General features: G+C 36.3%; 1 protein-coding gene across 1 annotated transcript; it reads right to left on the bottom strand.

Annotated features, from left to right (window-relative positions):
• Positions 1-22,448: 22,448 nt before the first annotated feature.
• On the bottom strand, positions 22,449-24,327 carry LOC113341309. The gene is made up of 2 exons (XM_026586232.1): positions 22,873-24,327; positions 22,449-22,561 (listed from the first exon to the last, which is right to left on the bottom strand). The coding sequence occupies exons 1-2, from the start codon at positions 23,612-23,614 to the stop codon at positions 22,527-22,529; spliced, it is 777 nt and encodes a 258-aa protein (XP_026442017.1). The 5' UTR covers positions 23,615-24,327; the 3' UTR covers positions 22,449-22,526.
• Between the last annotated feature and the right edge of the window lie 478 nt (positions 24,328-24,805).

The raw sequence follows: 24,805 nt of genomic DNA, 5'->3' as shown, positions 1-24,805 counted from the left end.
TTTGCTATTTAGACCTTCAATTCCAGTCAGAACTAGATAGATAATGGCTCATTTGAAACCTTACAGATCATAGAACAATATCACGTGTAAGAATCCATAAAATATTTCAGGCCGATTTTACGATAACAAAGCGTGTACAACTGTCTAGGCTTTTCTTTAAAAATTCGGTTATACTCTTTAGACCTTCAATTCCAGTCAGAACTAGACAGATAATGGCTCATTTGAAACCTTACAGATCATAGAATAATATCACGTGTAAGTATCCATAAATTATTTCACGCCGATTTTACGATAACAAAGCATGTACAGTTGTCTAAGCTTTTCTTTCAAAATTCGGTTATACTCTTTAGACCTTCAATTCCAGTCAGAACTAGAAAAATAATGGCTCATTTGAGACCTTACGGATCTTAGAAAAATACCACGTGTAGGAATCCATAAAATGTTTCAGGACGATTTTACGATAACAAAGCGTGAACAGCTGCCTAGGCTTTTCTTTAAAAATTCGGTTTTCTCTTTAGACCTTCAATTCCAGTCAGAACTAGACAGATAATGGCTTATTTGAGACCTTACAGATCATAGAAAAATATCACGTGTAACTATCCACAATTATTTCACGCCGATTTTACGATAACAAAGCGTGTACAACTGTCTAGGCTTTTCTTTAAGAATTCGGTTTTTCTCTTTAGACCTTCATTCCAGTCGGAACTAGACAGATAATGGCTCATTTGAAACCTTACAGATCATAGAAAAATATCACGTGTAAGTATCCATAAAATATTTCAGGTCGATTTTACGATAACAAAGCGTGTACAACTGTCTAAGCTTTTATTTAAAAATTCGATTTTTCCCTTTAGACCTTCAATTCCAGTCGGAACAATACAAATAATGGCTCATTTGAAACCTTACAGATCATAGAAAAATATCATGGGTAAGTATCCATAAAATATTTCACGCCGATTTTACGATAACAAAGCATGTACATCTGTCTAGGCTTTTCTTTAAAAATTCGGTTATACTATTTAGACCTTCAATTCCAGTCAGAACTAGACAAATAATGGCTCGTTTGAGACCTTACATATCATAGAAAAATACCACGTGTAGGAATCCATAAAATGTTTCAAGACGATTTTACGATAACAAAGCGTGTACAGCTGCCTAGGCTTTTCTTTAAAAATTCGGTTTTAGCCTTTAGACCTTCAATTCCAGTCAGAACTAGACAGATAATGGCTCATTTGAAACCTTACAGATCATAGAAAAATATCACGTGTAAGTATCCATAAAATATTTCACGCCGATTTTACGATAACAAAGCATGTACAGCTGTCTAGGCTTTTCTTTAAAAATTCGGTTATACTCTTTAGACCTTCAATTCCAGTCAGAACTAGACAGATAATGGCTTATTTGAGACCTTACAGATCATAGAAAAATATCACGTGTAAGTATCCATAAAATATTTCACGCCGAATTTACGATAACAAAGCATGTACAGCTGTCTAGGCTTTTCTTTAAAAATTCGGTTATACTCCTTAGACCTTCAAGTCCAGTCATAACTAGACAAATAATGGCTCATTTGAGACCTTACAGATCATAGAAAAATACCACGTGTAGGAATCCATAAAATGTTTCATGACGATTTTATGATAACAAACCGTTTACAGCTGCCTAGGCTTTTCTTTAAAAATTCGGTTTTGCCCTTTAGACCTTCAATTCCAGTCGGAACTAGACAAATAATGGCTCATTTGAGACCTTACTGATCATAGAAAAATATCACGTGTAAGAATCCATAAAATATTTCAGGCCGATTTTACCATAACAAAGCGTGTACAACTGTCTAGGCTTTTCTTTAAAAATTCGGTTATACTCTTTAGACCTTCAATTCCAGTCAGAACTAGACAGATAATGGCTCATTTGAAACCTTACAGATCATAGAATAATATCACGTGTAAGTATCCATAAATTATTTCATTCCGATTTTACGATAACAAAGCATGTACAGCTGTCTAGGCTTTTCTTTAAAAATTCGGTTATATTCTTTAGACCTTCAATTCCAGTCAGAACTAGACAAATAATGGCTCATTTGAGACCTTACAGATCATAGAAAAATACCACATGTAGGAATCCATAAAATGTTTCATGACGATTTTATGATAACAAACCGTGTACAGCTGCCTAGGCTTTTCTTTAAAAATTCGGTTTTGCCCTTTAGACCTTCAATTCCAGTCAGAACTAGACAGATAATGCCTCATTTGAAACCTTACAGATCATAGAAAAATATCACGTGTAAGTATCCATAAAATATTTCACGCCGAATTTACGATAACAAAGCATGTACAGCTGTCTAGGCTTTTCTTTAAAAATTCGGTTATACTCCTTAGACCTTCAATTCCAGTCAGAACTAGACAAATAATGGCTCATTTGAGACCTTACAGATCATAGAAAAATACCACGTGTAGGAATCCATAAAATGTTTCAGGACGATTTTATGATAACAAAGCGTGTACAGCTGTCTAGGCTTTTCTTTAAAAATTCGGTTATACTCTTTAGACCTTCAATTCCAGTCGGAACTATACAAATAATGGCTCATTTGAAACCTTACAGATCATAGAAAAATATCACGTGTAAGTATCCATAAAATATTTCACGCCGATTTTACGATAAAAAGCATGTACAGCTGTCTAGGCTTTTCTTTAAAAATTCGGTTATACTCTTTAGACCTTCAATTCCAGTCAGAACTAGACAAATAATGGCTCATTTGAGACCTTACAGATCATAGAAAAATACCTCGTGTAGGAATCCATAAAATGTTTCAGGACGATTTTACGATAACAAAGCGTGTACAGCTGCCTAGGCTTTTCTTTAAAAATTCGGTTTTGCCCTTTAGACCTTCAATTCCAGTCAGAACTAGACAGATAATGGCTCATTTGAAACCTTACAGATCATAGAAAAATATCACGTGTAAGTACCCATAAAATATTTCACGCCGAATTTACGATAACAAAGCATGCTGTCTAGGCTTTTCTTTAAAAATTCGGTTATACTCCTTAGACCTTCAATTCCAGTCAGAACTAGACAAATAATGGCTCATTTGAGACCTTACAGATCATAGAAAAATACCACGTGTAGGAATCCATAAAATGTTTCAGGACGATTTTATGATAACAAAGCGTGTACAGCTGCCTAGGGTTTTCTTTAAAAATTCGGTTTTGCCCTTTAGACCTTCAATTCCAGTCGGAATTAGACAAATAATGGCTCATCTGAGACCTTACTGATCATAGAAAAATATCACGTGTAAGAATCCATAAAATATTTCAGGCCGAATTTACGATAACAAAGCGTGTACAACTGTCTAGGCTTTTCTTTAAAAATTCGGTTATACTCTTTAGACCTTCAATTCCAGTCAGAACTAGACAGATAATGGCTCATTTGAAACCTTACAGATCATAGAATAATATCACGTGTAAGTATCCATAAATTATTTCACGCCGATTTTACGATAACAAAGCATGTACAGTTGTCTAAGCTTTTCTTTAAAAATTCGGTTATACTCTTTAGACCTTCAATTCCAATCAGAATTAGACAAATAATGGCTCATTTGAGACCTTACAGATCTTAGAAAAATACCACGTGTAGGAATCCATAAAATGTTTCAGGACAATTTTACGATAACAAAGCGTGAACAGCTGCCTAGGCTTTTCTTTAAAAATTTGGTTTTCTCTTTAGACCTTCAATTCCAGTCAGAACTAGACAGATAATGGCTTATTTGAGATCTTACAGATAATAGAAAAATACCACGTGTAGGAATCCATAAAATGTTTCAGGACGATTTTATGATAACAAAGCGTGTACAGCTGCCTAGGGTTTTCTTTAAAAATTCGGTTTTGCCCTTTAGACCTTCAATTCCAGTCGGAATTAGACAAATAATGGCTCATCTGAGACCTTACTGATCATAGAAAAATATCACGTGTAAGAATCCATAAAATATTTTAGGCCGAATTTACGATAACAAAGCGTGTACAACTGTCTAGGCTTTTCTTTAAAAATTCGGTTATACTCTTTAGACCTTCAATTCCAGTCGGAACTATACAAATAATGGCTCATTTGAAACCTTACAGATCATAGAAAAATACCACGTGTAAGTATCCATAAAATATTTCAGGACGATTTTACGATAACAAAGCGTGAACAGCTGCCTAGGCTTTTCTTTAAAAATTCGGTTTTCTCTTTAGACCTTCAATTCTAGTCAGAACTAGATAGATAATGGCTTATTTGAGACCTTACAGATCATATAAAAATATCACGTGTAAGTATCCACAATTATTTCACGCCGATTTTACGATAACAAAGCGTGTACAACTGTCTAGGCTTTTCTTTAAGAATTCGGTTTTTCTCTTTAGATCTTCAATTCCAGTCGGAACTAGACAGATAAAGGCTCATTTGAAACCTTACAGATCATAGAAAAATATCACGTGTAAGTATCCATAAAATATTTCAGGTCGATTTTACGATAACAAAGCGTGTACAACTGTCTAAGCTTTTATTTAAAAATTCGGTTTTGCCCTTTAGACCTTCAATTCTAGTCGGAACAATACAAATAATGGCTCATTTGAAACCTTACAGATCATAGAAAAATATCACGTGTAAGTATCCATAAAATATTTCACGCCGATTTTACGATAACAAAGCATGTACATCTGTCTAGGCTTTTCTTTAAAAATTCGGTTATACTCTTTAGACCTTCAATTCCAGTCAGAACTAGACAAATAATGGCTCATTTGAGACCTTACAGATCATAGAAAAATACCACGTGTAGGAATCCATAAAATGTTTCAGGACGATTTTACGATAACAAAGCGTGTACAGCTGCCTAGGCTTTTCTTTAAAAATTTGGTTTTTCCCTTTAGACCTTCAATTCCAGTCAGAACTAGACAGATAATGGCTCATTTGAAACCTTACAGATCATAGAAAAATATCACGTGTAAGTATCCATAAAATATTTCACGCCGATTTTATGATAACAAAGCATGTACAGCTGTCTAGGCTTTTCTTTAAAAATTCGGTTATATTCTTTAGACCTTCAATTCCAGTCAGAACTAGACAAATAATGGCTCATTTGAGACCTTACAGATCATAGAAAAATACCACGTGTAGGAATCCATAAAATGTTTCATGACGATTTTATGATAACAAACCGTGTACAGCTGCCTAGGCTTTTCTTTAAAAATTCGGTTTTTGCCCTTTAGACCTTCAATTCCAGTCAGAACTAGACAGATAATGGCTCATTTGAAACCTTACAGATCATAGAAAAATATCACGTGTAAGTATCCATAAAATATTTCACGCCGAATTTACGATAACAAAGCATGTACAGCTGTCTAGGCTTTTCTTTAAAAATTCGGTTATACTCCTTAGACCTTCAATTCCAGTCAGAACTAGACAAATAATGGCTCATTTGAGACCTTACAGATCATAGAAAAATACCACGTGTAGGAATCCATAAAATGTTTCAGGACGATTTTATGATAACAAAGCGTGTACAGCTGCCTAGGGTTTTCTTTAAAAATTCGGTTTTGCCCTTTAGACCTTCAATTCCAGTCGGAATTAGACAAATAATGGCTCATCTGAGACCTTACTGATCATAGAAAAATATCACGTGTAAGAATCCATAAAATATTTCAGGCCGAATTTACGATAACAAAGCGTGTACAACTGTCTAGGCTTTTCTTTAAAAATTCGGTTATACTCTTTAGACCTTCAATTCCAGTCGGAACTATACAAATAATGGCTCATTTGAAACCTTACAGATCATAGAAAAATATCACGTGTAAGTATCCATAAAATATTTCACGCCGATTTTACGATAACAAAGCATGTACAGCTGTCTAGGCTTTTCTTTAAAAATTCGGTTATACTCTTTAGACCTTCAATTCCAGTCAGAACTAGACAAATAATGGCTCATTTGAGACCTTACAGATCATAGAAAAATACCACGTGTAGGAATCCATAAAATGTTTCAGGACGATTTTACGATAACAAAGCGTGTACAGCTGCCTAGGCTTTTCTTTAAAAATTCGGTTTTGCCCTTTAGACCTTCAATTCCGGTCAGAACTAGACAGATAATGGCTCATTTGAAACCTTACAGATCATAGAAAAATATCACGTGTAAGTACCCATAAAATATTTCACGCCGAATTTACGATAACAAAGCATGTACAGCTGTCTAAGCTTTTCTTTAAAAATTCGGTTATACTCCTTAGACCTTCAATTCCAGTCAGAACTAGACAAATAATGGCTCATTTGAGACCTTACAGATCATAGAAAAATACCACGTGTAGGAATCCATAAAATGTTTCAGGACGATTTTATGATAACAAAGCGTGTACAGCTGCCTAGGGTTTTCTTTAAAAATTCGGTTTTGCCCTTTAGACCTTCAATTCCAGTCGGAATTAGACAAATAATGGCTCATCTGAGACCTTACTGATCATAGAAAAATATCACGTGTAAGAATCCATAAAATATTTCAGGCCGAATTTACGATAACAAAGCGTGTACAACTGTCTAGGCTTTTCTTTAAAAATTCGGTTATACTCTTTAGACCTTCAATTCCAGTCGGAACTATACAAATAATGGCTCATTTGAAACCTTACAGATCATAGAAAAATATCACGTGTAAGTATCCATAAAATATTTCACGCCGATTTTACGATAACAAAGCATGTACAGCTGTCTAGGCTTTTCTTTAAAAATTCGGTTATACTCTTTAGACCTTCAATTCCAGTCAGAACTAGACAAATAATGGCTCATTTGAGACCTTACAGATCATAGAAAAATACCACGTGTAGGAATCCATAAAATGTTTCAGGACGATTTTACGATAACAAAGCGTGTACAGCTGCCTAGGCTTTTCTTTAAAAATTCGGTTTTGCCCTTTAGACCTTCAATTCCGGTCAGAACTAGACAGATAATGGCTCATTTGAAACCTTACAGATCATAGAAAAATATCACGTGTAAGTACCCATAAAATATTTCACGCCGAATTTACGATAACAAAGCATGTACAGCTGTCTAAGCTTTTCTTTAAAAATTCGGTTATACTCCTTAGACCTTCAATTCCAGTCAGAACTAGACAAATAATGGCTCATTTGAGACCTTACAGATCATAGAAAAATACCACGTGTAGGAATCCATAAAATGTTTCAGGACGATTTTATGATAACAAAGCGTGTACAGCTGCCTAGGGTTTTCTTTAAAAATTCGGTTTTGCCCTTTAGACCTTCAATTCCAGTCGGAATTAGACAAATAATGGCTCATCTGAGACCTTACTGATCATAGAAAAATATCACGTGTAAGAATCCATAAAATATTTCAGGCCGAATTTACGATAACAAAGCGTGTACAACTGTCTAGGCTTTTCTTTAAAAATTCGGTTATACTCTTTAGACCTTCAATTCCAGTCAGAACTAGACAGATAATGTCTCATTTGAAACCTTACAGATCATAGAATAATATCACGTGTAAGTATCCATAAATTACTTCACGCCGATTTTACGATAACAAAGCATGTACAGTGTCTAAGCTTTTCTTTAAAAATTCGGTTATACTCTTTAGACCTTCAATTCCAGTCAGAACTAGACAAATAATGGCTCATTTGAGACCTTACAGATCATAGAAAAATACCACGTGTAGGAATCCATAAAATGTTTCAGGACGATTTTACGATAACAAAGCGTGTACAGCTGCCTAGGCTTTTCTTTAAAAATTCGGTTTTGCCCTTTAGACCTTCAATTCCGGTCAGAACTAGACAGATAATGGCTCATTTGAAACCTTACAGATCATAGAAAAATATCACGTGTAAGTACCCATAAAATATTTCACGCCGAATTTACGATAACAAAGCATGTACAGCTGTCTAAGCTTTTCTTTAAAAATTCGGTTATACTCCTTAGGCCTTCAATTCCAGTCAGAACTAGACAAATAATGGCTCATTTGAGACCTTACAGATCATAGAATAATATCACGTGTAAGTATCCATAAATTATTTCACGCCGATTTTACGATAACAAAGCATGTACAGTTGTCTAAGCTTTTCTTTAAAAATTCGCTTATACTCTTTAGATGGTGTTTTGATGGTGTTTTTGTGTTACCTTTGTTTTGATGAGTTTTTTTGTGTTACCTTTGTTTTGATGAGTTTTTTGTGGATGGATAGTGACACCTTTGGGAATATAACTTGCGGACCATTTTTTTAGAGCATAAAAAAAGATGTTGTCAAAGGCGCTCTGGGCACTCGCCTAAGCGTTAAAGTCACACAAATCGTAGGTAGAATGCCCGACTAACCCATTTTTTCTCTGATTCACACCATGGCCCCTAAGTCGAGCAAGTTTTCCGCCTCATGAAAGTCTAAATTCTAACAAAATATTTTCTCGTTTGTTATTTTTCAATTAAAATCACAATCATGATTAGAATGTTGAATCATAATAAACGTGATTGATGTGATTAAGTATTCATTTATAATTATAGTATTTGAAATATGGAAACTTCATTAAATTTGTAATATGGTAAGTATTTTAGATTTAGGAAATAACGTTTTTGATGGTAATTAATGTGAAATAAATAAATTGTAGTAGTTGATTTTAATATCATAATTGAAGGAAGGAAATATCGGATCAATCATAAGATGGAAAATTAGACTATAAAAGATCAACCAATACCAACAGTCAATAACGAAAGTGTATATGACTGAGAAAACAAAAGTTAGGGAAACAATGTGGTTGATGCATTTAGTTTATATTTCTAACTATCTATACATGTAAAGTTATCTGTGCATTACGTACATTTTCTTGGATTAGTATAATCATGCTTGTAGTTTAAATCATGTAAAGTTCTTCAAATGTTGAATTTGTGGTGCAATGGTAGCATGACTGACTCCATGTCAGATGATGCGTGTTCGACTCACGCCAAGTTCACTCCATTTACATGGATTAACTTTCATTGTTAAGCCAATTTAGGGGATCAACTACTGTTGTTGATCCCCTAAATTGGATAAACTTCTACTGTTGATCCTTTCTTTTTGATCAACTACTGTTGTTGATCCCATAAATTTGATCAACTTCTACTGTTGATTCTATTTTTATTTGGATCAACTACTTTTGTTAATACAAAAATATCTAAAACAGTGGTGGCGGCGACGACGACGATGGACTAATGGTGGTGGTAGTGGCGGACTAGTGGTGGCGGCGGCGGCGGACTGGTGGTGGTGTAATGGTACTGGTGACAGAGTGGTGGTGGAATATTAGTAGTGGTGGTGGTTGGTAGGTGGTGGTCGTTGAATGGTGGTGGTGGAATGGTAATTGAATGTTGGTGGTGGTGGTGCTAGTGGTGGTTGTGAATCGGTAGAGGAAGAAATTTGTTCCATTTTGAAATATAAAGAAAAGTATTATATGGGTGAGGATATTGAGGTAATCTAATATTAAATGGATAAGATTATTAAAAGTAAGGATATATTTATTGTTGTATAAGGATATATTTATTAGGTTGCAAAAGTAAGGACATGTAAATAATGCACCCATCTTAGGTAGGGCTGCTAACGGGTACCCGATTACCCAGGACCGAATCAGACATGACTGTATCGGGTCCGGTTCCTAAAAATGAACCCGTTAGCAAAATCACTATCCAAAGGGTAATACCCGTTAGGACCCGAAAGCTTATCAGTTCCTATTGGGTCTAGCCGTTGGGTATCCATCGGGTATCAGGTACTCGACTATGTATCTTTTACATGTTCCTTTTACTTAAAATTGAAAGATTTCGTATAATTTTGCTTAATTTTTTTTTTTCATCTTTTCTTTTTTTTCTTATGTTTAATCTTAAATACAACGTTTACATAGGTATAGTATATCAATTTTATACGAAAAATTATGTGATTCAAACAAACATAAATAAAATAAAATGTCAAAAGATATAATTAATTTTAGAGGATCCAATATATACCTGGACCGGACGGGTATTTAAGGTTTTTATCGGGTCCGATTCCGAGTCCATTAATTTACGAAACGGACCCGGAACCGGTAATTGTAAACGGTTCCGAGTCTGATTCCTAAATTAATGGTCTCGAAATCGGACCCGATAAAAACCTTATATACCCGTCGGATCCAGGTATACTATTTTGACTCGATAGGACCCGTTGACACCCCCAATCTTAGGTTTGATGATATTAAGTAGGGTTTCTTGGACTACCGGAGTATATGTTCTATAAGAACAACATTACTCCGTTTTAAACAAACTTAAATACAAGGTGGTATCTTTAAATATTTTTCATATATTTGTATAACGATGACTTCAATGAATTTTCAAGATATTTATTAATTAAGTTCAAAAATACCAATTCATATTTTTCAAATAATGTTATTTATTGTATAGGCAGATCAAAATTACGGGTTGTTAGTTATTTTCCTGACTCAACTGATTCTTCTAGATCCAACTCGTCTGTATTTAACTTTTTATATTTGACTCAAAAATTACAAAACGGACGAGTTAAAAAAAGAAATTGGATTCTAATCAGATATGTGCCTAACGAGTAAGATACAAAATGGTACATGCCTCAAATAGCTTCGACTCGACTGTATGAGTCGAGTTAGACATCATGATAAAAAAAAAATTATTCGCCTAAGCTCAGATGACGAGTTAGAATCAGACTACGAGTTAGACCAAAACAAACGTTGTATTAATCTTCCTACTTTGTATAGTCTTCAACAAAACTAACTGTTGTTCCATAATTTTTAGAATATTTTTGTTGTTTTTCATTTTTATCAATCTAATAACTTAGCTATGTGTTATCTAAACGTTTTTTTATCATAGCCTTAATAGCATTTTTTTGGGTGATGGTGTTGCATTATAATTATGTATGTTATGGAAGAAGATAATCAACTTCTACAGATAATACCAATTTTGATCACGATGATGTAACTTTACGCATATCGTTTATGTTTTATAGAAGCCTTTTACATATATGTTATTGACAATCAAGAATCAAAATTCTTGAAACCATTATCGAAATGTCATTTCATCAATGAAATGTAAACCTAAATAAAATTTCCTCGAAATTTGTTAATATAATGGTAGTTTTTTTTTCTCTTCTTCTTGTGTAATTCATCATAATGTAAATTTTTTTTCATATGAATGATTAGGCATTGCCTCTTCCATAAAAAAAAACAAACATCGATTATATATCTATGAACATGTTGTATTTTGTCGTGATTTACTTGTGATGTACACTGCATCACAGTGGTTATATTTTTTTTTATTTTTTTAGACCGTTGCCTGTTATGCCTCACGCTTACTTTTTTCGGTGGCATTGCTGTTATAGACTAGAATCTGTTAAAAAATTATAGAAGTCGGTCAGATATAAAACATAAATCTCCATTTATTCTTAAAACTTGATAGCATGGCTAAGAATATGAAACACAGTTTGGCTAACTTAACCTAGATAAATAGTAGCTGAGATTTGTCTAGGAAGAAGATAAATCTACGGCTGTGGTATGTTCAACTTAACAATTAAAAATGTTTTATTAATTAGTTTTTCATTAATTTCTTATAATGAATGATTAATTAATATTTTTATCATAAATGTCCCATTAATTAATCTCATAGATACATATTTTTATTAATAATTAATTTTACTAAAAATCATAGTATTACTAAATGGTGGTAGCTAGTGGAAGAAGTAATGGGTGGTAGGAATGGTGGCGGGTGTTTGTGAGTGGTGAAGGCGGTAACATTACTGGTGGTGGAAGAAATAATGGCGGTGGTTGTTGGTGAATAGTAGTACACAATAATAGTTTCGTGTCTTTACAAAACATGCAATACTGTATTGTGAAAGATGCAGTTGACTGTTTTTAGCATGACTGGTAAGGAAAAAAACTAAATAATCGATGATTGGTTTTTCCATGCAATACTCTGACTGTCTAGTTGATTCTTTTGAAAGTATATTGGAGTTTGTCCATACAAAGTGCTAAAGGAATTATTGGGTATGGTTGTTATACCCCCGGTTTTTCACATGGTTAATGTTGCGACTTTAACAATTTAAGGCAAGGGAAACATAGTACTCAAGTTAATGTTAGGTAAGAAGATTACTTTGACACAAGTGCTACATGTTCCCAATATTCACACAAATCTGATTTTTGGTGGTTTGCTTGTAAAACATGGTTTCAAGTTAGAGTTTGTGTCAAATAACTTCGTTATCTCTAAATACAATGTATTTTGGGAAAAGGTTACCTTACTAAAAGACCCTTTAAAAGAAAATGCTACCATAATTATGTTAGAAATAACTACAGGTATTTCTTCCATAGACATGGCAGAATCTTGTTTAGTGTGGCATTAAATAGAGTTAGTCATGTTAATTATAATTCTCTTAAGAAACTGGTGGATATGGAATAACTATCCAAGTTCGTTGTAGACTTCACAAAAAGTTATGAAATTTGTGTGGAATCTAAGTTTGCAAGTTTTTCATATCCAACCGCTAGTCGATGTGTTTCGTTATGATAGTAAGGATATGATCGATTTCGAGTTCTGACTACTCTAGCATGTAACCTATAATTTCTGTTCTACTAGAAGTTAATATGGTGAATAACCCAAATGTATAGTGGGTCGTTACCTGAGGTACTGGGCCTCTATTTCTTGATCTTTGTATGTTTCCTATATGATAAACCGATGATAATGGTGAACCTATATAAATTGGTAATGCCACGACTTTAACGGTTTCAGGAAAGGAAAATATAGTACTCAAGTTTACGTCATGTAATAAGATTAGCTTGACACAACTGCTACGTGTTCTAACATTTGCAGAAATCTTATTTCTAGCGGTTTGCTTGTGAAACAAGGTCTGAAGTTAGAGTTTGTGTCAAATGACTTCGTTATCTCTAAGAACAAAAATGTATATTAGGAAAGTGTTACCTTACAAAAGAACTCCTCAAAGTAAATGCTGTTACAATTATGTTAGAAATAAATAGAGATACTTCCTCCACATACATCACAGAATCTAGTTTAATTTGTCATTAAAGAGTAGGTCACGTTAATTACAATCCTCTTATAAGAAATTGGTAGATATGGAGTAACTATCCAAGTACGATATACACTTCGCAAAAATATATGAAATTTGTGTGGAATTTAAGTTTACATAACCATTGGAATTCATACACACTGTTAAGTGACTTAAATGGTCCCAAGTAGAGGTGGTAAGAAATATGTTATGACTTTTGTAGATGATAGTACAATGTATATTGAAAAATTTACTTGTTATGAAGTAAAGACGAAGCTTGAAAATTCTAAATTTATAAAAATGAAGTTGAGAGTCATTTTTGTGAAACAAGTAGAATACTCATCCATTAACACCACCGTATTTTCCACAATCTAACAGTATTTCGGTTCACAAGAATAAAACATTGAAAAATAAAAATATTAGTATGCTCCTTTTTTTGGAGTAATAATAAAAAAAAAAGAGAAAAGGAAGAGGGAACAACTTTCTATTCATCAGAGAGGCAACACAATTACATAAGTATAGCATTCTATTTATACAAGTTAAGGGGAAAACCCTAGTATTCTAATGGACCGCACATCCATGGACCATAGTCCCTATAACACTCCCTCTTGTGCGGTTCAATAATAAAAATTTATACATAGTGCTTCACATATGTGCTTTGAATGTAAGTTCTTCAAATGTCATTCTCTCATTGATGACTTGTGCTGAAATAAATTTCCTCATTAAAACTTTGACAAGGAAAAACCCAGTGGGAAAAACCTTGGTACAACTCTTCACATGTAGTACTTCACATGATTTCTCGTACATTACATGTAGTTCATCACATGCAATACAATCTTCAAAGACCGACGAGTCTAAGTTAATTGCCTCGTTAAAACTTCGTCAGGAAAAACCCAGAGGGACAAAACCTGAACTAAAGAAAAAAAGTACAATATTAATTAAACTTTAAACAAAACCAAAACCCAGAGGGATGCGTATACGTTGCCTCATAAAACCTTGACAAGGAAAACCCAGTGCGATAAAACCTTGACGAAGGGAGAAAAGTACAACGTGACAGATGCAAGTAAAAGTGATCTGTTGCATATGATCACTTTTCTCCGTTGAAGTTGAATAGTTGCTTCACAACTCCTAAGGAAGAAAATCCTTGTAGGAAAGACAATAGCCTTAGCTGGGAAATTATATTCCCGGTGTTTGTTGTTGTCTCATTAAAAACCTTGACGAGTAACAAAACCCTGTGGGAAAAAGTAACCTCAGTTAAGGAAAATAGTTCAACACACCATTAGATGCTCCCTCTAATGTCAGACAATTTTCATTAGTCTAATGTTGTCAAAAGGAGTTCATCACACTTTAGTATCATTTATATACATGGAAAGGTAAACCCTAACTACATAGATGGGACGCACATCTATAGGCCATAGGCCCGACAACAGAATTAAGTATGTCACCTTCCCATTGATTTAAGAAGTTAGGGTTGGTGAAGAATTTTAGGAAAAATGAAGGTATATCCTATATGGATTTATCGATTACTAATCCCTTGTAAAAATCCAATCGGTAACTATAATCGTTTCCTTTGAATTTTTGCATTCTTTTTAATTGCTTTATAAATTTTTATTAATCTGTTATGATTTTGTTTGATGAGGTATACCTAGACTTAGAGCTTTTGATGTATCATGCTTATGATTTGTTGGAATTTTGAGTTAAATTAATTATATGAGTGAAAATTGTTTTCAAGATTTAAACTCCAAGAGATGTTTTTGGGTTATGCCTTTTCATCATAAGACACCTAGTCATGAATAGGTGTTATACAGAGTCACCAATGGCCATGGTGAGTCAGCTATTGATGAAAAGACACCTTGTAGAGTCGCCATTGACTCTATATAATCCCACCTCTTAGTTTTGTTTTGTATGAGTTTTAACAAGCCTTTTGAGAAGTAGAAAACAAGTTTTGAATTCAAGAGTCAGAGTCTAAGAGCACAATAATTGTCAACATTTGCTGGCCTAATAGTACTGTAGTGCTACTTACTATAAGGCGTGATTGTTGTATCTGGGAAGGATCCGTCTGAAGAACCATCAGCACCGTATGCGGGGACGTACTAGTCTTTGAGGAAAGAGGATTACCTCACCTCGATCAACCAATCTGGTAAGTCTTTCTAACTCTTTTCTATGTTAGTATTTTGTTTGTCGCATTAACATAATTTCTGAGAAACCGAAACCGCATATTTTCCAACATGATTTACAATTAATGTTTTACAAAATCTACTTTTGTCAAAGAAATGGAGTCCTTATTGCAACATACCCAAAGAAAGAACAATAGGAGCACAACCTTGTGCTTTGTTTAAGACAACTATATATGGTTCTAGATAAAATATTTTCATGGGCTATATTTCCTCAAAAATAAGATCCGAATAATCAATTTTTAAAGTCGAAAAACTCAACTTAAAACACTTAATAATAACCTGAATAATTGGGGATCCTCAATATCTCTAGTTCTTAGAGAGTCGGAGCCTTATTGCTCTTGGAGGAGAATCTCTTAGTGCTCAGAGAGTTGGAGACTTAGAGGTATCGATCCGAAGTGAACCTTGGACACCATCGTCACCACATAAGCCCAACTGGTGGCAGTTTAGATATCTAACTACCACAAGAAAAAAACTCAAAAAAAAAAAGCAGACATCCGTAATGGCAGTTGTTTGCCATTACGGATGTGACCTAAGTTGACCAAATCCCGAAAAGACGAATCCTCCTACTCTATTTTCAAAATGTATCAATAACAAAATTCAATTACTAGCTCAGCAATATTCCATAAAAATTCAGAAGAAGCAAAATCAAGCAAAACTCCAATATCCCTTGCAGTGTAACCTAACCTTTGGAGATGTTCGACTTGGTCCATTGACTTTAAACTAAAACCTTGGATCAAAATTATCAGCACCACCAGATAGAAGACACTGAATGTAGAGAAAGAAACCCCCAGGGCTTATTACGGATTTCGACACGATTGTTTTAGAAGCAAAGAAAGAACCAGAGGTATTGCTGTTGATGCTGTAGAACGAATGAAATGCAGAGAGAGGGGAAAGGATTAGGGGTTAGGTTTTTATATGTTATTCAACGGTTAGGATGATGGATAAGGCATGTATCAACTGGCCTAACATGTTAAAAGCCCATTTGTGTATGGGATTTAAAAGGAGCAAGGCGCTACCTAAGGCGCTCAAGTCTAGGATTTCATAGTGTGGGCGCTTAACCAAATAATCCGCTCAAGACCTGAAATAACTTGTTGTCAAAGGGGAGTGAGGCGCCCACAAAAGCTCCCAAGCCGCAAGATTCATAGAATGGGTGCCTTGCCTCACCTCTCGCGTCTCGCCTCATACAACATTAGCGTGGAAGGTAGAGAATGTTTATCCAAGGTCCTACCTGCCAGTGGGTAGCAAAACAACATTCACTAAAGTTTTATTAACTGCGTATATGCAGTTTGAAAAAAACAAGCAATTCTTACACGGAGAAACAAATCAACCATCAAAATACCACGGAAACACATAAGCAGAATAAAAGATGAGGAACAAAACACAATCAACAGCATCTTCTTGGGAGGACCAGGTGGCCAGTCATATGGTAGCTTTCTCCTCCATCTTGATGAAGGTAAGGACATGAAGGAGTGAAGTCTCCTTCTGGCAAACGCATACTCCATGCTCTGTTTGGATCCTGAGTCGCGAACTTAGTCCAAGTAGCAGTAGAATACTCGTACCTACTGTGTGTAATTCGTGTGAATTTTTCCACATCCCTAACATGTTTTCCACCCTGGTATTTTCCATCCTGGTATGTTACTAGGTGATCATCGGGAAGGTCGATAGAGAAAATATCTCCATAAGACCTCACAGAGTGCTCGAATAGAGGCAACGATATGGGATCAACAGACACACCCGCAATATCTGAAGTCACAACAATGCTACGGCCATCCGGACTGAAGCACGGATGGTTCACATGCCCTGAGATATTGCTTCCACTAGTCATCACTCTTACCAAAACATCTGGATTATCCCACTTCACCAGAAACACCGCAAAGTATCCTGGGTCAAGACCTTGGTCTGTTTCTGGTGCACCTACAGGCTTGTCACGCGTTGAGGAAAATACTATCCAATCTCCCTTTGGCGACCATTGGCAATGTGTATCAGTCCAGTTACCTTCTGTTAGCCTTCTTGGTTCCCTTCCGTTGATCACCCCGCGTTTTGAATCTTCCATTATGTACAAATTCTTGTTTCCGTCTTTCCCTGTTGATCGGTAAACTAATTTCTTCCCTGTTGAAGTTTTCAAATCATTAGTACATACAGTTGAAAAAGCATGTACATATCGAACGGTATTTAACTGTATGAAGAAAATTATTACGTACCATCTGGACTGCTAAATGGGAAGGCATTATTGTGCTGATCCGTAAGCGCATGACACTGACGCCTAAACTTCGATAGGTTGGTGATAGCATTGATGTTCACGTTCATTATCTTGTTAAATGAAGGTCCAACACATACATACAATGTGTCCTCACACTGGTTCCAAACTGGGGAGAAGAGTCTGTCCGGTCCGTCCTCCTATATAAGCAAACCCAATTATGTTTCACATGATTAATAACAGCATAATTCTGGAACAATTCATTCAAAAGACAGACAAACACACTTATATTATATACATACCTCGTACGCAATATGCAATCCATTACTATCAGCAACCCACACAGCTTTGAACTCATTGTCAACAAATGCAAGCCTTTTTCCATCTTTGGAAATTGTTGGAAACACTCCTGATACTCTGAATAGACCTACGTCTGGTAGTGACGAGTCAAGCGTCTGAAACGGTCTTTCCACTGCTTTGTCAAACTATTGCCGGAAGAGAAACATATAATCACATTAGTACTAAACACTTCAAAACTGATACATAAATGGGTAAATAACTATAATTACCGAGAGTTTGTCACTCCTGCCACGATGGTAACCAATGAGCTTCCCACCATCGATCAGAAAGGGGTTAAAGTGATCGGCTTTTGATGATGTAGTATTTTGAGTGATTCTGGTGCTGTGTTCGTTATCTGAATCAAAAATCTCAATCTGTCTAAACTGGTCAACCTCACGTGCTGCGCCTAACCCCTTTGATACTTCACGAACAGTTACAACAGCCACTCTGTTCTCATCAATGGCTACCGGAGTGAACCCATCGATTTTTTCCGGGGTTACACGGTTTACAACACCAGTTTTTATGTCGACTCGGTATACACTCCAAAATAATTTAACGCCTTTTGGAGGATTTATGAGATCATCCTTACGGTGAAAGAATATGACATTTTCACTTCCCCAAGTTGGCCACCCTCCATTTTTTACAATCATCCTGCGAGTATTATGGGGTGACTCTACATCCATGATATAAATGTTAGTCTTTAGATCTTCGATTTCACCTTCCCAACCACCTTCCTTTTCCTGGTATGATGCCACAGCTATCATCTTTTTGGACGGTGACACTGAGGGGCTTAAATCAGCGGTCTCTGGTTTGACGCACGTTAGTCAGTGATAAGAAAATAACTGTCATTATACATATATATATATATATATATGTATGTATAAAAAAAAAAGGCATGGTACGTTTGACTAACAATAGTAATAAAAGAGAGTTGAGTAGAAACCTGGTGGTGTGAGACGTTTAGTTTCTCCGCTCTCGAGATCGGTTTGATAAACGGCAGTCCAAGGCTGGCGACGTTCCTTAGCTGGTTCTTTGGTGCTGATATAGATGATATGATTATCAGTAAAGCAACCACTATCTTCCAAGCAAACCTTATCGAAATCAGGGGTTACGCCAAATATATCAGCTAAGCAGAAAACTTCAACTTTGGGTGGGCTCTGAAAGCGGAGCGCTACGTGAATCAATTCAAGGTTGTTTCGCTCAGATACGAAAACAATGCCTGAAAGATTACCGTTATCTACATCCGCCTCTTTTCCTTCTGTTTTCGATTTTGGGTTCTTGAGAAGTTTCTTGAGAAGTTTTTTCAGAGCAACCTTTGGAATTTCTCGACCATTGTAATTGTATTCATCTTTTTTGTCATCAATCATGGAGAGTTCTTCGTTCCCCGTTGGGTTTGGAAGTGGGAGCGGGCATGAGTATATGTCTAGTGGCACCGGTGTTCGATACGTTGCAAAGAAGGCAATGCTACCTCTCTTGTGTCCAACCATCTACAATTTTAAGAGTCTATATATATCAGAAAATACTTAAGAGTACAGAAATTGAAGGTTTCTATAACCTAAGACAAGACGAGATAACTTGAAGAACAAAACGAGAGATGATTCAATTGTGTTTTCATTGATAACAAAGACTCCTATATATAGGAGTTAGGGTTACAACCAATATTCTAAATACATTCTAAAAGAGGTGAATATCTTCTTAAAACAAGTAAGTGAATATATGCAAATATACAAGAATATACCCAATACCCCCCCTCAAGTTGGAGCATGAAGAGTCGAAATGCCCATCTTGAGAAGAAGAGTTTGAAACTGCTGACGTCCCAAGGCTTTTGTCAGAATATCAGCTAGTTGAGAGGTAGTATGAATATAGGATGGACGAATAGTACCTCGAAGTATTTCGTCACGCACAAAGTGACAGTCAATCTCGATATGCTTTGTTCGTTCATGAAAGACAGGATTATTAGCAATATGTAACGCTGCTTGACTATCACAATGAATAGAGACTGGTTTTGTATGTCCTATACCAAAATTCCGTAATAACCCTTTTAACCAAATGATTTCACAAGTTGTGGAAGCCAAAGCACGATATTCTGCTTCAGCTGAAGAACGAGAAACTGTGGTTTGTTTCTTCGTTTTCCAAGATATAGGAGAACCCCCGAGAAAGATAAAATGTGCCGTGAGTGAACGTCGGCTAAGTGGACAGCTAGCCCAATCTGCATCACAATAAGCATCAAGAACTAACTTGGAATCAGCACGAAGTAAAATACCTTGCCCCGGGCTAGATTTCAAATAACGCACAACTCGAAGTGCAGCATCCCAATGTAATTGAGTTGGATGTTGTAAAAACTGGGAAAGAATATGAACAGAATCACACAGATCCGGCCGTGTAAGATTAAGATAAATCAGTTTTCCTACCAACCTTCTGTAACGAGCAGGATCAGTCATAGGTTGGTCTGAGGCAAGAGCCAGCCTATGATTTTCTTCCATGGGAGTATTAACTGGTTTTGAGCCAAGAAGACCTGTTTCTGTCAATATATCTAGAGCATATTTGCGCTGACAAAGGAAAATTCCTTTGGAACTTCTAGCTACTTCAATGCCTAGAAAGTATTTTAATTTTCCCAAATTCTTCATGTGAAAACATCTGCCTAGATATTCCTGAAATTTTCGAATAGCAGCTGTGTTGTTACCAGCAATAACAAGATCGTCCACATATACAAGAATATACATGATAATATTCCCATGACGATAAAGAAATAACGAGTGATCAGAAGCACTGGTAGAAAACCCATATGTACGCAAAGCAGCTGCTAGCTTAGCATACCAACACCGTGGAGCCTGACGTAGACCATACAATGACTTACGAAGTCTACAAACCTTGCCAGATAAACCCTTACTAAAACCAGGAGGAAGTCGCATATAGACTTCTTCATTTAAATCCCCATGAAGAAAAGCATTGTGCACATCCATCTGAACTAACTCCCAGTTGTTTATTGCAGCAACCACAAGAAGAGTTCGCACAGTGACCATCTTTACTGTTGGAGCAAAAGTTTCAGTGAAATTAATTCCTTCCTGTTGATGATTTCCAAAACAACTAATCTGGCTTTGTAACGCTCAACAGAGCCATCAGATTTTCGCTTAATGCGAAAAACCCACATGCAACCAATTGCAGACTTGTTGGCAGGCAAATCTTCAATTGTCCATGTACCATTGGAAATAAGTGCAGCAATTTCATCCTGCATTGCCTGACGCCATCGTGGATCAGCCATTGCCTCTTTAAATGATTTGGTTCAACATCATTTGAAATGGCTGCAACAAAAAAACGATGTGCAGTAGAAAATGCATCACAATTCACAAAATGAGTTATAGGATAGGGAGTACCTGAGGACTTGACTGGTATAGGTGAAGCTGCAGGGGAAACCAAGGTTGTGTTAGATTGTTTTGAAACATCCTGCCATTGGACAAAATCCTTGTGCCTAACGTTCTCAAATTTTGTACGTTTACCCCGCCAAGTTCCTCGTCTGCAACTATCATGAGGATCTCGACTATCCGTATTTTCCGTGAGAGAAGAAGTAACAACTTCTGTACCAGACGCAGGCACAGCAGAAGAAGAAGCAGGTGCTGAATCAATATGTGCATCATTCTCAGCATATGTGTGTGTTGTACATCATCCAAGAAGACTGACGGACTATGAGAACTAGTCTGTGGAGGTGAGAGTCAACAGGCGAGAGAGTAGCAGCGGAAGAAGAACCACCAGATACATGTGCATTATTAGTCAGCTGTAAAATGATCGTCAGACAAAGTTCTAGTAACTGAATCACTGACGCATCAGAATACAGTGAGTGCAGTTTCAGAAGCTCATCATTGTCTGCCAACGGGAAAGTATCTTCAATAAAATGTACGTCTCGAGACTGAAAGTAATGACCTGTGTCAAGATCAAATAGATGCCAGGCCTTCTTTCCAAATGGATAGCCGAGAAATATGCAACGACGACTGCGACTGTCAAATTTATCACCAGGAGTAAGGTTTTTTGCGTAACAGAGACATCCAAAAACCCTGAGAGAGTGAATAGTGGAGCCGAACCATAAAGAAGATCATAAGGCGTCTTGAAGTGAAGAACACGAGAAGGGGTTCGATTAATTAAGTAGGCAGCAGTAAGAACACATTCTCCCCAAAAGTCGATTGGTAAGGATGCTTGAAAACGTAGCGCACGAGCAACATTGAGAATGTGACGATGCTTTCTTTCCACCCTAGCATTTTGCTGTGGTGTCTTAACGACAGAGGTTTGATGAATAATGCCATTTTTCGAAAATAAGGAACAAGACCTTTGAACTCAGTTCCATTATCACTACGTAAAGTCTTAACCTTTCTAGTAAACTGTGTTTCAACTAGTGCGAAGAAGTTTGTTAACAAGGTAGGTACCTCATCTTTGGTTTTCATCAAATACACCCAAACACATCTAGAAAAATCATCAACAATGGTTAAAAAATATCTTGAGTTACAGGCACGATTTGGATGATAAGGCCCCCAAACGTCGCAATGAATTAACTCAAATAAATCAACTGCCCTACTATTACTCAATGGAAACGAAGTACGAGTTTGCTTGGCTCTATGACAGATATCGCAAGCATGAAAATCTAACTGACTATCAACACAACCAATCTGAGGTAGAAACTTCAAGGCTTGGATAGACGGATGACCAAGCCGTTTGTGCCAAATCTGTTGCAGTCTTCTCTAACACAACGTTGACACGAGCTGGTTTCCCCATCAAGCAATACAGCCCATCCATGAGCTTACCCATACCAATCCTCGTCCTCAAAGTATGGTCCTGTATAACACATTCAGAATTAGTGAATTGAACACTTATATTATTCTTCGGTGCATGAGTAGCATGGGATGAAGATAAAAGTTGAGAAACTGAAAGAAGATTGCATGTGAATTGAGGAACAAACAGCACATTGTGCAATATGAGAAAATCATTTATCTGCACAATGCCAATTTTGGTTGCTTGTATGCTGACACCATTAGGCAGGCCAACCTGAAGAGGACTAATATTATCACAAGATGCAAACACAGTGTCATCACAACAAACATGATTGGAAGCTCCTGTGTCAACAATCCAGATTTGACCACGCTTACCAGAGAGAAGAACATGATTTGGAGTTGGCATGTCACCAACGACAGCGTTTGCCTTAGCTGCTGGTTGAGTACGTTGAACTGGTGACTCGGTTTTGAGATAAGCAGCAGGTGGACGTCTGGGCTGGCGACCATCTGGATACCCATGCTTCTCCCAACATCGATCCTCAAGATGTCCATTATGACCACAATAGGTGCACTTCAATGGAGTTTTGACATCTCCTGATTTCGATCCTTGTGGCTTATTGCCGTGAGCAAGAAAAGCCATTGGAGAAACGATATCCTCCTTCGGCTGAGTATAAGATCGAACCTCTTCCTCTTGAATGAGACGAGAATACACAGTGTGCAGAGACGGAAGTGGTTCGGTGCCCAAAATACTTGAACGAACATTAGCATAATAGGGTATAAGACCCATTAAAAATTCGCGTACCTGATCATTGTTACGTCGAGTACGTAGAGTGAGATTAAGATCACAGGTACAACCGGAGCACTTACACGAAGGTAAAGCATCAAAGTCATTGATGTCATCCCAGAGTTTCTTCAACCTCCCATAATAGTCTTGAATAGACTCTCCATCTTTTTGTTTGCAACTGGCGACATCAGATTTAAGTTGAAATATTTTTATTCCATTCCCAAGAGAAAAACGAAGCCTGATATCTTCCCATAAATCAAAGGCGGTGTCACGATAAGAAATTGAGGATCGAAGAACTGGATCAATGGTGTTAAAAATCCAGGCAACGATCATGTAGTTTATAGTCCACCAGTCATCCAGGTCAGAAGAATCATCAGAAGGTTTCGAGAGGTTACCGTTAATGAAACCCAGCTTGCGTTTCGCACCCAAAGAAATACGAAACCCTTTAGCCCATTCTTCATAGTTTGATCCTTTGAGAACTACATGTGTGATGATAGTTCCTGGTCCATCATTAGAAGCTAGAGTATATATAGAAGACTATTTGTTTGGTGAAGAGGAAGTTGAAGTTAAAATACTAGACATTGTTACCGGACTCACGATACCATGAAGGTTTCTATAACCTAAGACAAGACGAGATAACTTGAAGAACAAAACGAGAGATGATTCAATTGTGTTTTCATTGATAACAAAGACTCCTATATATAGGAGTTAGGGTTACAACCAATATTCTAAATACATTCTAAAAGAGGTGAATATCTTCTTAAGACAAGTAAGTGAATATATGCAAATATACAAGAATATACCCAATAGAAATCAAAAAGCATGAATGAGTTGCAAACAAATAAGACAGTGCTTCTCAAATGAAATCTACGCTTATGTATATCGTGACAGTATAAGAAAGAGACTACCTTGTGCAAAAATTTCTTGCACTTTTGAACTGGCCGGTAAAATGGGGATGACAGACTCTGACAGGTCCCGGCCCCTGAGATGAAGTGGTGGAGGAAGAAGGTGACTGAAGGAGAACGAAAACAAACAGGGAACGGATAGGTGAGAAGATGTCAATGTTGGGTACTCGATTCCACGATGCCTTTATATATATATATATATTCTCATCATCATATGGGTCAGTTTGATAGTCGATTTCCAATTAATTACATCCTTGATGTTGAACCATCAAGCCATGTGAACATGTTGATAATAAAATATTACTCAAGTAAACGATAAACCATACATTGCGCTAACAGGAGACGACTTCCTCGACAAAGACTTGAATACTAATCGGTATGCACTTCATTAATTAATTACAATAATTAACTACAACAAAATGCGTCGATCAGAAGTTTCCAAGAATTTGATAAGAAAGGTATATAAACATATACATTAATTCTCCGGTTGATAAGGATCTTGCAGCTGAAACTTGATTAGATTATTATAGTTTGATTGACTCAACTTGGTACTAGTTTTGTTCATATGTTGCAAATGTCCTTGTAATAATAATGCCATGTGAAGTTTGATTATTTTCAG

Source organism: Papaver somniferum, unplaced genomic scaffold (genome assembly GCF_003573695.1).
Source record: "Papaver somniferum cultivar HN1 unplaced genomic scaffold, ASM357369v1 unplaced-scaffold_29, whole genome shotgun sequence".
In the NCBI taxonomy this organism is placed as follows: domain Eukaryota; kingdom Viridiplantae; phylum Streptophyta; class Magnoliopsida; order Ranunculales; family Papaveraceae; genus Papaver; species Papaver somniferum.
This window is presented reverse-complemented; position numbering and strand designations above follow the sequence as displayed.

What these genes read in the sequence shown, in the direction of transcription:
- LOC113341309 (XM_026586232.1), bottom strand. Translation starts at nt 23,614, where the DNA reads ATGATCGTTGCCTGGATTTTTAACACCATTGATCCAGTTCTTCGATCC. An exon ending in AAATCATGTTCTTCTCTCTG is followed by an intron (nt 22,562 to 22,872) that starts GTAAGCGTGGTC and finishes TGTGTTATACAG; the next exon opens with GACCATACTTTGAGGACGAG.